Genomic DNA, 16240 nt, shown 5'->3' with positions numbered 1-16240 from the left:
GCGGATCTCTACTAACCGCTAACCCCTAACCAGGGATCACGAGTACTTCCTTCTCTTCATTGAAAGCTACTGTATAAAGTTACCCAGCTCACTTTACCTATCATTGGCACTTACCCATTTGTCAGCGACTGCGGCTCCAGAGATGAGAACTCCTCCTCGACCTCACCAATGGTGGGCAGCATATTCGAGTGCCAGAACATATTGAAGTAGGCCTCCGATGGTCCCGGACCATTGATTAGTTCGGGGGGTCCCAGCTTTTCGCCATCCTCACAGATGTACTCTCTCTCCGCGGCATCGGCATCGGCATCGACATCGTCGTCATCCTCATCTTCGCCGCTGGAGCTGGAGTAGCAAGTGGTGCTCTGATTGTCGTCGACGATCTTCATGCACTTGCCAACGACCAGGGGCGGGGGAGATTCTCTGGAGAGATCGGCTGCCTCGGCCGCGACGGCCGCCAGGAGGGCCGTAATATCACGTTGGTTTTCTGGGGAGGTCTCCAACTTCTCCTGTTTGTGCACCAGATCAAAGAGACTCGGCAGTTTGTCCTCATCCTGAGTCTTGCTCTCGTAGGTCTGGATCTTGAAGCGAATCTCGCAGTTGTTGGTGGGGGAAGGTGTGCCCACTGGTGTTGTCCTGGGCGTGGTTGGCGGTGTGCCTGTGCCGCCTTGTTTGAAGGTCTGCATGCTCAGCGTTGGCTGCTGCTGTGGCGGGGTCGTGGGCAGCATCTGCAGCTTTGGTATCTGTGTCTTCTGGAGGGACTGAACCCGCTCTGGCGGCTTGGGTTTGGGTCCCTTGGGCGAGCGTCCATTGCTGCCGCTGCTGCAATTGGAACTTATGCTCTCCAAGGAGTTCGCGTTCGAGTGGGAGCTTGTCTTGGCGCTGCCATTGAGCAGTACGGGAATGAGGGTCCGTTCGGGTGTCCTGGTGGAAGCCTCTGCGGAGAAGGCTCTCTGGAGAGGCGGTCGCCCTGGAGTCAGGACGGGGCTGGACTCCTTCGACTTGCTGCGGTACAGGTTCAGCTTGAGATCAGTCTCGGATTTCTGCTTTTGCAGCAGTCGGGGAATGCTGGAGCTCGTGGCTGGCGTGGAGGGAGATGAGGTGTGCTTTGACATGTGGGGGGACCTTTGCGTCGGTGTCGTGACTACGGGAATGCGGGACTTGAGCTGCTGCGGCGACTGTTGTTTGAGCGGTGGCATCTGCAGCTTGATCTCCCCCTCGGTTTTAGCTCGCGAAAACTTGGCCTTCGGTATTTTGGTAGAGCTCGGGTGCATCTCCCTGACCTCAATGCTGGGTGTCCTAGGGGATTCCAACTGGGGAAGACCTCTACTCTCATTTGTCGGGGTCGTAGGTGACTCTGCGGCGGGCACCCTAGGCGGAGCCACTTCAATGGGCAGCTTACTGGGCGCTGGCATCTTGCGGGGCATGGGTATAATGGATCTCTTCTTCGGCTCCACTGTGGCCAACTGGACCCGCGGCTTGGGTGTGGGCGTGCCCTCCGGACTCTTGAGCTCAACATTCTCATACACGTTCACCTTCTCCGTCTTGAACTCCACATTTTCATAGTTATTGCCGGGTATGAGCAGCGTCGGGTGTCCGTGTCCCAGGGGCTGCTCCAGGTGAAACTCCTCCTCCAGGAGGGTAAACGGCTTCAGAACCTTGGCCAGGTCATGGCCATTGAGACTGCTGGCGACGTCCGTGTCCGAGGAGTAGTTGGACCCCATCGAGAACTTGTCAATGACTGTGGATATGGTGCTGGCCGTGTCGTCCGACTCGGAGCCCGCCTTCATGGACTCGGCGAAGAGGTTTATGTAGTACTCGGCATCTGGCGGCGGGGTTAGCGGTTTCTCTATCACCAACTGAACCTGACTGGGTTGGGCGGGCGGCTCTCGGGAGTTCTGGCGCTTCACCAGCTTCCTCGGCGGCACCGGCGGCGGTGGCGGGGGCTGGGCATTCAGTATGATGGAGAGCTGTTCCAGCTGCTGTTGCTCCTCCTCGCTGGGCGGCTTCTGGCCGTGACCGTTCCTCACGATCAGCTTGATCGCCACACTGTCCTTGAGGCAGCGCACACAATCGATCCGCGTCATCTGGCAGACCTCACGTCCATCGATGCTCACGATCTCGTCGCCCTCGCGCAGGTGACCCCAGCTGGTGGCCACCTTGGAGGCGGGACTCTCAGCAGCGCAGGATTGTATGTAGAGTTTCTGGACCAGTTCGGTGTTCCTTGTGCCCCCCTGGAACTTCAGGCCGAAGCCCAAGCGCTCCCCCGGCAGACGGTAGACAGTGACGTCTTCCCCCTCCGTGCTTATCTGCTGGGAGGGGCTCTGCTGCTCCTCCTGCTGCTGCTCTTTCTGCTGCCGCTGCTGGAGCAGCTCCATCTCGTTGATGGTCAGCACTGTGATGAATGAGGAGGCGGAGTGAGGGTCCACGGAGCTTTGCCGCTTGACTAGCGTCTTCAAGTGGCTCGAGTCTTTGGTGAACGATGTGGGATCGTCGACTTCCACAACCGTCACGTAATCATCATCGCTGGTTGCTGTCTTGGCTGTTGTTGTCGAGGCGGCCATGTTGATGTTGTTTGTTGTTGTCGGAAAGCTCGCTCGGCATGTGGCAGATCGTTCGTGCACTGGCTAAGGTTTCGGTCTCCACTAAAGCTTTGACGGTTCTGTAAGAAAGGTAAGGAAAACAATGGGCTTAGTCAAGTAATGAACCAGAATGTAGGAATCATGTAAGTTTCCATTTCCAGGTAGAAAATACGAGACGTACGGAAATTAAATAAATTAATTAATTAATTAAATTAAATAAATAAGTGCAACTACAGTAAAGTGCTTCGCCATATACTGCGCACACTGTATCGGCCAAAATAGTTTTCCTCTTCCATGAAATTATAATTGATTTAAATTGTTCAACAATTGTAAAAATATTAATACTCGTATTTCCCTTTAAATTGTCTCATTTATGTAATTCGGGTACTATACGAGTAGTAACGTGTAATTTTGAAAACTCTTGAAGAGGTCAAAATGAAAATTCATAAGAAATTAAAGACACACTTTTCATCTGGTCTGCTCTCATCTAACTAATGGTCTTTGCTTGGCTTTTCCCTGCCCACATTCGTTTCTTTTTTTTTAACTTTCTGCTCTTCCTCTATCTGCCATGTTCCACTGTCAACAGAGCTGGAAAAATTTGTTATTTATGCACTTTGTAGCGCCAAAAATTCTCCGGCGGCACCTGTCAGTCAACACTTGGAGCAGCGCAAAAACAGTTCGAGGGGAGTCGCAGTCCCTGGCAAGCCAAAGGTTTTGGGGACAGGAATGGAGGAGGAGCTGGAGCAGAGAATTCTGGATGGACAGTGGCGACTGACTGGCAGCCGTTGACGTTGCGCATAGAAGGCAAACAAAATGGTAAAATGAAGGGGGAAATGGAACGGATAGATGAATGCCAGTCAAAGAATGCCATGCCTCGCGATGAGGCCCTCTCCTGAATGGGGCTGACACACTTTGAGCTTTCGAGGAGGATGGACGCATGCTGACCAGAGACAGGGAAAGAGTGAGCCGTAAGTGCTCCCCGTATAATTGAAGTCAAGTGCCGCACTGTGAGCAAATTTTATTCGGCACATTTATGAGCCATGTTTTCATTAAAAAGTATTACAATAATCGAAGCTACGGTTCTAAAGATATTAGCCAAAATATGTCCTGAAGTTTAGGGTACAAAATTACCGACCTATGCGAACTGGACTGGACTATCTGTATAACATTGTAACATTGTACTAATAAATGAGGTATTGAGCGAGAATTTTCTAAGTTATCAAATTCCGGGGTATATATACCGTAAATATACCGTTAGCCAAGATTGGGAAAATTTTCTGGGACTTTTTTTAATGTCTTTAATATGCTTAGAAGACTTTGTGAAATACTTTTATTAAGAATTATATTTCTAATAGGAGATATAATAAAGGAAAAAATGACTATAAAATTAAAAAAAAAAAATCACATCAAGGCTAATTGAATTAAATTACATGTCAACTGGCTAAATAGTTAACTAGTGATAAATGTTAAAAATAATATCGGGACATGCTGGACGTTTTGGCGGGAATGCCCATGTAGCGAATCTCATTCCCTGCTAAACAAACCTCATCCCACTTTGATATTAGCCTACAAAAATTGCGGGCAATTTTCAACAAAAAGGAAGAAAACGCAGAAAAGCAGAAATGGTACTTGACTGCACGGCACAAAAAAAAAATTGCTTGAAGCTCTCCTTCAACCCCTCTTTGGAGCCCTATCCAAACTGTCTGCCACATCGTCTAAAGGTAACAATTTATATAATGAACTGATTTCAAATTTGTGATGTGCCGGCGCCCGCGAGGCGAATGCTGAGGCTGGGGATGCGAATGGAAGTGACTTTAGTCGACTTGTTGGTCTGTTCTCTTTCTTGCTCCCGTCATTGGTAATTACCGGGCACCGGCAAAACAACAGTTATCCCGAGTAAAAATAAAAAAAAAGATAAATAAGGACAGGCGTAGCGAAAAGTCCGAAAAAATAAAAGCGACAGAAAAGGAAAGAATTTAGAGTAATAAATCGAATAGAAAATGCTCTTAAGTCTGGCTGATTTTTGTTCCATAAATAGGTACTTGTACGGTATACATATGTATGTATGCATGTAAATGTATGTCGTATGTTTCATGGTACAGCCTCGAAGATTAAACCAACCAACTCAACTGACAACACACCGAGATACGAGTATGTATGTAAATACTTATCCTGCTCTTCGGATAGCCCAGTTATGTATCTGTTAGGAACTCTAAGACCTTTAGGCCTAAACTCTTTGAAAAATTCCACATACCCCTTGCCGATGAGGGTATACCAAACGTACTGTTGCAGCGGAAAAAAACAGTAAATTGAAACAAGTTTAAGAACTGAACCGACCAGTGCTGGTGCTGTGGTTATTGGTCACCTGTCCTCCGGTATCCACGAAGGAAGAGCTTCATCGAATACTTTTCGATTACTCTCCCTCAAAAAATGCACCCAAACGGGGTGAGGGGGAGCCGAGGAAGGAACCGCAACATGATTTGGCAACTTTTTTGCCTTGCCTGCAACTTGTGGAAAGAAAAACCCGTCGCTAAATCATCTGTTCAGAGGCAGCAGCAACTCCAACCCAATCCTACCATTCCACGAGTAAAACCCACCTGACTGGATGACTTTGTGTGGGAGTCGGGTCTGTGGTGCAAGATTTTTGCGGTGGCTTTGAAAATTGTTTGGAATTTTTTCCGTCGTTTTGCAACACGTTGATTCCTTTATTTTTGCTTGATAAAAAAGAAAGTTGACAAATTGTTAAGTCTTTTCATATTTTCAAATTTTTACTCGTATACATATTACACATTTGAGGTAGCAAGGAAAAGAGCTTGCGGTTGCCGTTTTTTGGTTATTCGTGCAAACGAACAAAATACCAGTGGCTGTGTTAAGTTTTGGCAGAGTTTTTTGATTATTTCTTTACTTTTAGCGCTGCTTTTTGAAAGTTTGTGGAACAAGTTAATCGTTTTTGTGCCTTCAATTTGGTTTGTTGAAGGTGTCAAGGAGCAATTGGGTGGGCAGTTGATCGCACATGGCGGAGCTGGTATGTAACACCACCAACGAGAGAGGAATTGTGGAAATTTTCTATAGAATGGACACTTAATGAGTTAATTAGTTAATGCTAACTATGGTAGTATATAAATGACAAATCAACACACAGACATTTACCTATTTTTCCTCTTTATTTCGGATATCATACTTAAATATTTTCTTTTCCATTCTCTTTCTCTTTCACTTACCTTACCTTTTTGGTAAGTGTTTGCTTCCCGTTTATTTTCCATATGCACTTGAATGCAATTACTTGAGTCACTTCCCCCATATCCCTCCCATTCGATTTCATTAGTAAATTTGAATAAAGAAACTTATTTTGCAAAATATGCTTTAAATGCATTTAATTAAAAACATTTATGCAAATTGCAAACTGTTTACGATTATGGTGGCAACTGAATGTAAGTGCGCAAGGTGCAATACACTCTCCCCCTTTTCCGCTCCTCAAGCGACCCTCCTTCCCATCCAACAGGTAGCAAAGTTTCACACCATTTGCTATTCGCTGACCGCAGCTGCTTCCCCCCGACCGACTCTCTCAAACTTTTTCCCAACCAATAACCCTGCAGAGGGTATTATGAACTTCAGCATGTGTTTGCAACACTGAGAAGGAAGACTTTACGACCCCATTTGGTATTTATAGATATATTATTTGTTAGCATGAAGGGGCGAGTCAACTTAGAGCTCTCTCTCTCTCTAGTCCCTTAGTTTTGGACAGAGTTTTGCACAGAATATAAGTTTTACTTTGCCAAAGAAATGATCAGTCGAAATTGCAGTTAGCTATAGACAGGTCACATAGGAGCGATGGATCTGCAAGCGTATCTGAAGCTTCGAGGTATCTGAAGAGGCGAGAATTCTTTTCGTGATTTCTACCTCTTTCTTGCTCATTATCTCCACTGACGCAAATTATGGGAAACGAGTGTAGCAGTTTTTGCCCTCTCTTTGAAAGAGTCAATGCTTATGCTAATTTCTTATGCCGCGAGCTTCCTTTGTCCCCCTCCCGCCCCCTTGGGAGACCCACCTCATTCGAATGCATTTTAATTGCACTTTTTCCTGCTCCGCCAGAAACTAATAACTGGCAATTTATTAAAATGTTTTGCGGTTTTCCAGCAAAGTGCTTCGATAGCGGGGGAAACGGGAGAAAACTCAGCGCTTAGTACACTTTTGGACATTAGCTTTTTGTTGTAGTTTAATTTCATAAAAAAAGGAGTAGTGGAAGAGCAAAACACTAAAGAGCTGGATTTACTCTTTCGCCATCCGAGCCAAATGCGTTCAGCGAGGCGTGAAAATTTCTCTACACAGAGTCGCTGGCGATTTATGTGAGAATTATGTTAAATTAGCCAGCGAAGCGTGCGCTGCTGCGCCTTTCCGCTCTCCCCTGTACTCTGGCTAACAAATCTGATAAATTTATCAAAGACAAGCCAACAAAATCTGAGAAATTCGAAGGTGAGCAACTTTTTTTGAATCGAGGGTATGTGAACTAGATCTTTTTGGGGGTCTTTTTCCACAAAGTTGAAAGATGAATTGTTAGATTGGGTGGTCTCATTTGAATCTCGAGTAATTTGGTTTTAATCTTCGTTTAAGGGAAAATCTCAAACCGTTCACAGCTGGAGCCGCTGACCTAATTCACATTTGAGTTTACTTTCATCCCCCATCCCCCAATTTTTGGCTTAGTTTTGATTGTAATTGGGGATGCGTCTCAGATATCCGTACCATTATTCGCTTTGTGTACATATTTAATTACCGATTGTGTTATCTTCGAAATTAAAGTCAAAATTCTGTTTCAAATTCAAGTCTAGTATCGAAGCAAACAATTTATTGAATTTTGAAATCCTGTGAAAATAAGGAACCGCCCGGTGCCCAGCGATGAACGAGCCTAAGAAACCATCAATCGAAGCGAGTGAGCCAGAAACAATACCAAGTACGGAGGAAGCCGGCAGCCTCCTTGATACCCTGCAGCTGCACATCTTCCATCTTCTGGAGGACCACGCGGCGCAGCATTACCAGCTCAGTAGGGAAACATCGGAGGCACGTATGATCCTGGCCAGAGTTCGCCTGCAGGAGGGCAACCAGCGAACGGCTGCCGAGGCCCAGCTGCCCCGGTGCCGGCCCTACAAGGCACTTTGTCGACTGGTCGAGGAAGCTAGGCCCTGGGGTACCATCGTCAAGCTGATTCGATTGGCTGTCGAGCCCTGTCGGGGATATCTCCACCCGGTGACGAACATTTTCGGCGCCTTGGTTCCATTGAGCCTGCGAGTGGCGAGTCGAAAATGGGAGCGCTGTGTGGACCAGCTTGTGGACTGTGCCAACACCCAAAGAGAACTGCAGGCTACTATATCTTCCATAAGGCAACTCAGAAGGTCTGTCCATCCGAGGTATCCCCATAAATGAGCCGCTATAGAAGGCGAGGCGCTTTATTTCTAAGTAAAAAGTATTGCCCTGAATGGAAAACAAAAGGGATTTTGTATTAAATAGATTCTTTCCTTCCATATCCTTGTAGGTAACGGAAATACATGCATGCACATGTACCTATGTGGATAAAATCGTCTTCACCACGGTCGAGGCTATAAATAGACCGGTAGATTCATTGCGGTTTTTGTTTAATTTTTATAATTGGATTTTGAAATAATTGATAAATGGCACTTCAAATGGGGTGCGTATAAAATGGGGATGGGGATTTGGATCGGTGAGTTAATGGAGTTGAAATACAGTTTGTAAACATAAAAACTCAATTTTAATTACACTTTGCATCCGAAGAAGTGTTTAATAATGTGGAATCATTTTTTGGATCGTGAACCTTTCCTTCCGTGGGACTCTCTTGATTTGTGATTTGTGCAAAAATGTCCGTTTTGGCCCACAGTTTCTCTACCTCTTTAATTTGTTCGATAACCCTTGCAATGCCGGGCATCAATTATAGTCTAGTTAAAAATAAAATCAAATGCCAGAGCAGCTAGCATTGACGACATTGTCGATTCAGTGGCTAGCCTGTCCCCGACTGCCACTCCCCTTCCCTTCGCTCCACGGCACCAACCCTCTTAGCGGAGTCGTGGCGGCGGCAATTATGCGGCATTTTCTTTGGCCCCTAGCCACAAACGAGTTTCTTTCCGCCGAGATGTCTTTGCTTTGCTGTATTTCTGCGACATACAGCGGCAACTACAACAAAATACCAGAAATAACTTGAAAATCCATTAAACAACTGTCGGGAACGACTGCACTGCCTCCTGCCGCCTGCCGTCCAAAGGGATAAAGATAAAAGTTTTGTCAACTCTTGTTGGAAGGAAAGAAGGAGGCTAGGTTGACAAGTGATAACAATGTGTCAGTCGATAACAAGAGACAACGTCCTTGGCTTCAATTTTCTCTGTCTGCCACAGCTTCAACTTAAACTCCGACGCCAACTCGAACTCCGACTTCGACTTCGATTTATATTGATTTTTGCAAACATTCGTGGATGAAAAAAAGTGAAAGGCCACTCTGAAGGGTATCCATAACCTGTTTCCACAAACATTTCTGCACTTTTTGTTGTACCTCTTTGGCATTAAGAAAGTGAAGCCAGCTGGAAGTTGAGGGAGTTGCGTGGGTCCCACAGTACCCTCAGAAATAAGTCTGAGAATTTGATAGATGTGCATACATATGTATGTACATAAATACATACATACATAGGTATGTATATACATATTTTCGTGGGCAACTGAGGTTGGTTGGTCTTATGTATACGAAACTTATTTGATCGAGTGTCAGTTTTGGAAATGTTTTTAATAGTCCTGTGTTATTTGGATTATTACTGCTTCGAAGCCGCTGCACTTCAATATATAAAACCAGGCCTGTGCTCCTAAATGCGCAAGTAAATATGGTCGATGGACCGCGATTTGTCAAGGATTTACGTGCAGAAACTATTTGGCGGTCGGATATGGTTATTTTGGTTAATTGACTTTCAAAGTATAATTTTTGCTCATACAGAATGTAAACAGGACATGTTTCCTTTTTGAATAAAATGTCAAAATTTGCATATTTATACCCGTACTCAAAAAAGAGTTAAGGTGGTAAAAGTGGATGTGTGTAACGCAGAGAAGGAAACGTTTCCGACCCCATAAAGTATATATATTCTTGATCAGCATCAATAGCCGAGTCGATAGAGCCATGTCTGTCTGTCCGTCTGTCCGTTTGACCGTCCGTCCGTCTCTCCGGCTGTCAGATCTCAGAGACTATAAGAGCTAGGGCAACCAAATTTGGTTTCCAGACTCATGTGATATCACACTGCTAAAAGTGTATTTCAAAATTTCGCCCCGCCCCCTTCCGCCCCCACAAAGAACCAAAATCTGTGGCAGGCACAATTTTAAAGATACGATAAAATAAAAACGCAGTATCGTAGAGACTGCCCATATCTACCATACTGCCGAATCTGAGTCAGATCGGATCATAATTATAGCCAGAATGAAGAAATTAATTATCTGTTAGTTCCCCCGCCTCCTTGAGCCAGCGACACGCTACCTATCTCTTTCTCGCTCGCACACTCGTTCAGTGCGGTTAGTGCGCGAGCAACCCCTAGCGGAGGAGATGTAGAATATAAATGGTACATTTAGAATCTACATGCTAGATGTAGAATATACATTGTAGATGTTGATAACAGATGTAGCTAAAAAATGTAACAAATTTTCTTTTTAGTTATAAAATTCTAAAAAATTAAAAGCTCAATACTGACTGAGTGTACGGGCATAAGTAGAGACTCACACGTTCCTTCTCGTTTTTTTATGAGTTTGAGTCTATGTTTCGTCAAAAGGTGTTTCTTTTGTAGTAATGGGAAGTGGCACGGATTGAAAACCATTTCCGAAACGCGGTCCACCGTGGGTTTGTTTTGTTTTTCCTTTTTTGAGCATAGGCCATCTACCAAGCATTATTAATGTTTGAATACCACTCATATAAATCCATAGCGCATATTTGGATAATTTTCCATACGTTGTCCAAGAAGAGACGCGAACAAAATAAAACAATCTATATATATTCGATATAGTTCGATTGTCACGAATACGTTTATAATTTTCTCCACCTAAAATGTGATTTATTGGTTGCTAAATTAACTAATTAATACAATAGCACGAGTCTCTAGTATTGACGGCGATCCAATCCAAATACCGAGAGACGCGAGTGTAGACACCGGGGGCATCGGGCTTGGCGCAGCCATAGCCGAAGGACACCACTCCAGCCAGACGGAAGATGCGACCGTCCCTGACGATCAGTGGACCACCGCTGTCACCCTGCGAATAGGAGATTCAACCATAGGAGTAGTTCAATACAGATGATTATGATGATGGCCGCGATCGTCCAACCAACCTGACAAGCATCGCGACCTCCATATTGGACATAGCCAGCACAGAGCATAGTTTCCACAATCATGGACCTGTAGGAAGTAAGCCGGCACTGAGCATTGGTGATGATGGGCACGACCACCTCCTGCAGGACACTCGAAGTGGAGCCACCCTCCCCGCTCAGGCCCCATCCCGCCACGATGGCATTCTGGAAGTCAAAGTTCTGCAGCCAGTTGGTGGGCAAGCAGGCCGGCCGTATCATATCCACCAGGGGAATCGGCTGGTCCAGTCGCAGCAGGGCAATGTCATGGACCAGGCTGACAGGATCGTAGCCGGCATGGGCATGGGCAAAGGCCACCGATCGCGTCACTCCCAAGTGGGTCGAGCTCCTATCCAACTGAAGGAGACGCACTGACACGCCCCGCATATCCATGCCATGGACACAGTGAGCCGCAGTCAGGACATAGCGATCATTGATCAAAGTTCCGCCGCAGAAGAGGAGAGTTCCGCGTATGATCTGTGCAATCCACGGGTACTTGTTGGTCCGCACTTGGGTGCCGCCCACAATTCGATTGACGTTAGGCACGCCGCAGGCTAGAAGAGGATTTGTGTTGGTCTAGTGGAAAGAATAGGGGTCTGGGATAGGAACCGGCTGCACCAGGGATTGAAGTTAGACATTTTAGACAAAGTACGAGTGAATACATTTCTCTTTCAGCTTGGAAATCTCGTTAAAATCGGAACACTTCAATGTACTTTCTGCTTTTTATGCACAATATTTTCATAACCGTTTCAGCATTTATCAGGAAGAAAAAGTTGTGCATCGAAGTGTATCCGATAAGCCACATTTAACCGCTTTAAACTTGAAATTACTATCCTTATCCAACCATTGGTATCGATTCGTTCCCCGTTCCCCGGCCCATTCAGCCCAAAGCCTCTGGCTCTACTCACTGCAGCTGGCACAGCGATTGACGCGGAACGCCTTTGCGCCGCCGCCCTCCAGGGGCGAGAAGGGGCCTGAGGTGGTGGAAAACGACGAGGAGGCCGAATCCAACGGAGTCTCACTGGCCCCGCCCAAGACACTCGATAAGATTTGCTGCTTATGGCCCTCAATCAGATCATCAATGAAATCCGATTGCACTCCGGGCGGTAGGCCGGAACCCGGTGTCGCAGTCGAACTGCCATTGACTGGCAGAGGTGGCAGTCGTTCTGGTTTGGGGTAGAAATAACCGCGAGGAGGTGCTCTATAATTATAGACAGCAGAGCTCCAGTTTAAGCAAAATCCCAGACACACAGCGAACAGAAACGTTTGCGGATTGAATTTCATATTTTTTGTTTTGCCTGGATTAGAATCGAATCGAATCGAACCGATCAAACCGAACCGAACGAAACGCGCAACAGAACCGGACTGATGAGAAGAGTTCCCTATTTAACTGTTCTTATAGTCCACTATATCGATCTTCGAGCCGATTTTTATATCCATAAACTCATTAAAAAACTTAATGAAGAACTAAAACTGTCCATCAAATAATTTTATCAGCCAAGCTCCTTTGCATATTCAGAAAAACTTCAACCGATCATGTCTGCACGGACAAGCCCTTAATCATTACTTGACCTAGTTCAAGATTTATAAAAAGAGCCCGAGCTCATTTGTCAATATATCAAGAAAATACTCGTATCATCTTAGCATTCTGCCATCTTCGAAGTGTTCCAATGTTTTGTCTTTATCAGCATTTTATGTTTTTGGATTTGCATTTTGCGCGCGCAGCTTTCTTTTCCCCCGAAAGAGCCTGGTTCTATTAGAGCACTACACTTTCGAAGCGAACATCGCAAAAGCGATTTATAGTTTTGTTCCTGTTCTTTTGTATGTATGACCCATAATTGAGGTTTATTGGCAACACAAATTGGCAATTATGAGGTACTACATCAAAACAGTTACCGACATGAGTTCACATTTCAAGCAACGAAATCTTCGAATTCTAAGCAATTACCAAAACTCATAGAAAGCTGACGCTAGGTGATCTTGGGGTTACCAAAGACAGTCTGTGTGAAATTCATCAATCGAGTATGAAATGAGAGGCAAAGCTTCAACTACCTAGAGAAGTTAATAAATTGGTTCCGTTTCCTTCTCAATATCCAATATCACATCGGATGCTGTCAATAAAAGCGCCCAGGGCGAAACATGTTTTTCCAAATGAAAGTAAATTGACTTCCTCAAATCAAAACCATTAACCAAATGCATCCCACAAAAAATAAATATTCTGAATATGATCGAGAGAAAAAAGAAAGTAAAAAGAACCTTCAATACGTCGAACAAATAAATTGGGTCAAACTAATGAAGATACCGATAAAGATGCGTATAATCGAAAAAGGCCCAGACGCGGGAGAAGACTGGAAATACTTGTAAATGGGATGATGTTTATAATCGGGCCCCTTGTTGGACCAACAGCGCCCAAAGACTCCGAAAATGAAACAAGGTGCACGAAAACCCAGCCCCAGCCCAGACCCCAAGCCCAAGCCCGTCTCTGGCAACGACTCTTACTCTGACCCGAGTGAAAGAGCGCCGAAGTATTTGGGTCACCTCGGTGAGGCGTCAGCTTAGAAGCCGATGAGGAACAGCACAACAAAGTTGAATAGATGATGACACCGAAGCCAGTCTCACACAGACACACTCACGCTCACATTGGCAGAAAGAAAGTCTCTTTAATTTATTTATTTATATGCAAGCCGCTAGAATCAATGAGAAGAAAGTTCTTCCAAACAGCATCCCAAAAGAAACGAGTTTTTCTCTTCATCTGTCTCTCAGCACAGCTCTCAGCTCAGTCTCGGCTCTCTTCTACTCAGAATAAAACCTACACGAAGTTGAGATGGGTGCCTCGTGCCTCTTCAGCAACATCTTCATTGAGAAAGGCTTCGTGACTCAGTGAGTGAAGTATGGGGTATCTTTGGCTAGTCTTGGCTGGCTATTTATGGCCAATAGATCTCGTTGCTGTTGAAGTTGTTGGTCAATGCGTTCCACTTGCATTAAACTGGGTCAGCGCAGAACCCGAGAAGATGCAGCAAAGCAATAAAAGCACTGCAAGACGTTCTAAAGACCTAACCAAAAATAATTTAAAATTCATTTAGTTCGTTTGAAGTCCGTCAGTCAGTCTTCAAAAAGTTGGTTTGGCTGTTGCACGTTTGGCATTCGGTTGTCTTACAAATTTGTGGTCAATTATCGCATTTTTATTATTAACCTGCAGTTGTGGCTGCACTTAGTTAGTTAGCTTAGCTATTTGTTGTCTTATTTTAATGATTGTCACTTTGCAAAACTTTCTCAGACTTTATTAAGTTTCACCGTCACACGGACACGATTTTGCTTATGACTTTTGCGGAATTGGTTTCGGAATGGTTTGCCATCCGAGGATTTTGTGCGCATCGTGCATTGCATTTAATGTACGAGTATGTAATTGTAAGCGAGGATTTGGCAAATGCGAAATATTTTTATGAAATTATGTTTATGATTTTTGGGTGGCACTTTGCTCTTCCAAATACTAAATACTATACCAATATGTAGGTCTCGACTCTTTTACTTTCGGATGCTCATTTTTATCGAATGTTTTCATTTGAAATTTTCTCCCGAAACACACAGCTATACACATACAAACATACATACATACATGGGTATGTAAGTATTTTTTTGGAAGCAAGTTCGCTGCTATAGTCTTTTGTTTTTTCTCGAGGGGCTCAAGGCCCCTGTTTCATTTTCAACCATGACTCAATATAAATCATATAAAATAGTTGGAAAAAAAACTCAAATATCATTGTGGACCACCTTCAACTTCGCTTGACATTTGAAAGTATCCAGGCAACAGCAAAAAATATGCAAAATGAACGAAAACAAGTTTGCCAAAATCCACACAAGTTGCAAAATGATTCTCAATTTTCTTGTTTTCTTGAAATCTTCATTTACTTTATTGAAATAAACAGTAAATAAAACTAATGGAAGCTTAAGTAAAATAAAATACAGATGAAATAAGAAATCAAACTGATAACTGAAAACAGAAAACTGAAAACTGGTTGGGGCTGTTGACATCGTCGGGAGGCTCCATTTACGGGCTACAAAAAGTCGTTACTCGTATTAAACGCCGTCCAACGCCTTCTGTGGATTCTACCAGCCAGGCAACCACCTCCCTTTCCTCCTCCACCCCTCCTGCTGGTGGGTGTTTTGTATGTGGCACGCAATTGTGCGGTGAGGTAATTAATAAGCCTGCAACAACAACATTAAAAGAGCTCCAACTGAAATTGAATGTTGCGCTGTAAGCGAGTGTCGAGTGGCGGCCCGGGCATACTAAGCAGCCATCAATATGCTCAAAGTTGGCGGTCGGCCCGTCCCAACCCGGCTTGGTTACTGACCATACCCAAGACGAGTTTCTGTTAACTGTTATAGGGTTTCAGTGTTTTTGGGCCTTTGCGCAAGTGCAGTAGCTCCAAAACCACTCAATGCAAAAGTCAATGCAAACAAGCTGGAACAGAGCTACTAGTTTTGGGGATACGGTTTCAACGGAGAATGATTGTTTCCAGTTTTTATGGAGAACATTTTCGCTTTAACATATGTAAGTCTGTTTTTATAGCATGAATCTCATGAAATATGTAGTACGTGTGTGTCCTCCTCTTAGTTTTGCCTTTAACTTTTCTATGATCGATAATAAACGGGGCGGTGGTCGTTTCTGGGCACGCACACCCGACCAGTCAGTATATCAGCTTATGATTTTGTATTTTGGTTTACATTTTACATTTTTTGCTACATGCATCTACATATACAGTCTATTCTACACTACAGTAGATGTACGGTTCCATTAGCTAATTTTAGTCTACACCTTAGGGGTTGCTCGCGCCTGAACGGGCGGGGGCGGGCAGTAGCGCGCAGCGCTGGGGGGGCCAACTTTCTCATTATGGCTATTTATTCCGTCTGTTCAGATCGCAACGGGATATGGGCCCTCGCGGGTTTCGTCTTTGGCCGCCACTTCGTTCTTTGGGGGCGGAGGGGGCGGGGCGTTGCAGAGCGGGTATCACATGGCTGCCATGGTTGCCCTGCTTTTATAGCTCTGGTCGGCGCCCAAGACGGCAGACAGACGCGGACAGACGGACAGCGCGGCTCGCCGGCTACTGGGCGTGGGGCGCGTCCCCGCGTTACACACCACCCACACCCTACTTTGTACGGGTTAAAAAACCTCATTAGGTAAAAAAAATATATTAAAATAAATATATTTATATACATATGCATGTACATACATATGTATGTTGCTCGGCAAACATTCCATTCTATTTCTTTCCATTAGGATTACAATTTTG

General features: G+C 44.9%; 3 protein-coding genes across 4 annotated transcripts in view; 1 reads left to right on the top strand and 2 right to left on the bottom strand.

Annotated features, from left to right (window-relative positions):
- The window catches only part of LOC111066705 (serine-rich adhesin for platelets), a 95965-nt gene extending 93306 nt beyond the window's left edge, over positions 1–2659 (bottom strand). Inside the window, 1 exon segment of the mRNA XM_022355512.2 lies at positions 115–2659. Coding sequence (XP_022211204.2) covers positions 115–2561 — 2447 coding nt within the window. The 5' untranslated portion in view covers positions 2562–2659.
- Positions 2660–7190: 4531 nt separating this feature from the next.
- On the top strand, positions 7191–8265 carry LOC111066706. 2 transcript variants are annotated; one of them, XM_022355520.2, is made up of 2 exons: positions 7191–8030; positions 8107–8265. In XM_022355520.2, the coding sequence occupies exon 1, from the start codon at positions 7473–7475 to the stop codon at positions 7995–7997; it is 525 nt and encodes a 174-aa protein (XP_022211212.2). In that variant the 5' UTR covers positions 7191–7472; the 3' UTR covers positions 7998–8030; positions 8107–8265. The 2 variants fall into 2 exon arrangements, with proteins under 2 accessions (XP_022211212.2, XP_022211211.2); XM_022355519.2 differs by having other exon boundaries at positions 7191–8037; positions 8107–8264.
- A 2416-nt stretch (positions 8266–10681) lies between these two features.
- On the bottom strand, positions 10682–12233 carry LOC111066707 (trypsin-1). Its single transcript, XM_022355522.2, has 3 exons — positions 11858–12233; positions 10935–11503; positions 10682–10858 (listed from the first exon to the last, which is right to left on the bottom strand). The coding sequence occupies exons 1-3, from the start codon at positions 12231–12233 to the stop codon at positions 10682–10684; spliced, it is 1122 nt and encodes a 373-aa protein (XP_022211214.2).
- Between the last annotated feature and the right edge of the window lie 4007 nt (positions 12234–16240).

This window comes from Drosophila obscura, unplaced genomic scaffold (assembly GCF_018151105.1).
Source record: "Drosophila obscura isolate BZ-5 IFL unplaced genomic scaffold, ASM1815110v1 contig_189, whole genome shotgun sequence".
In the NCBI taxonomy this organism is placed as follows: domain Eukaryota; kingdom Metazoa; phylum Arthropoda; class Insecta; order Diptera; family Drosophilidae; genus Drosophila; species Drosophila obscura.
The sequence above is the reverse complement of the archived record's forward strand: the minus strand, read 5'-3'. Positions and strand labels throughout refer to the sequence as shown.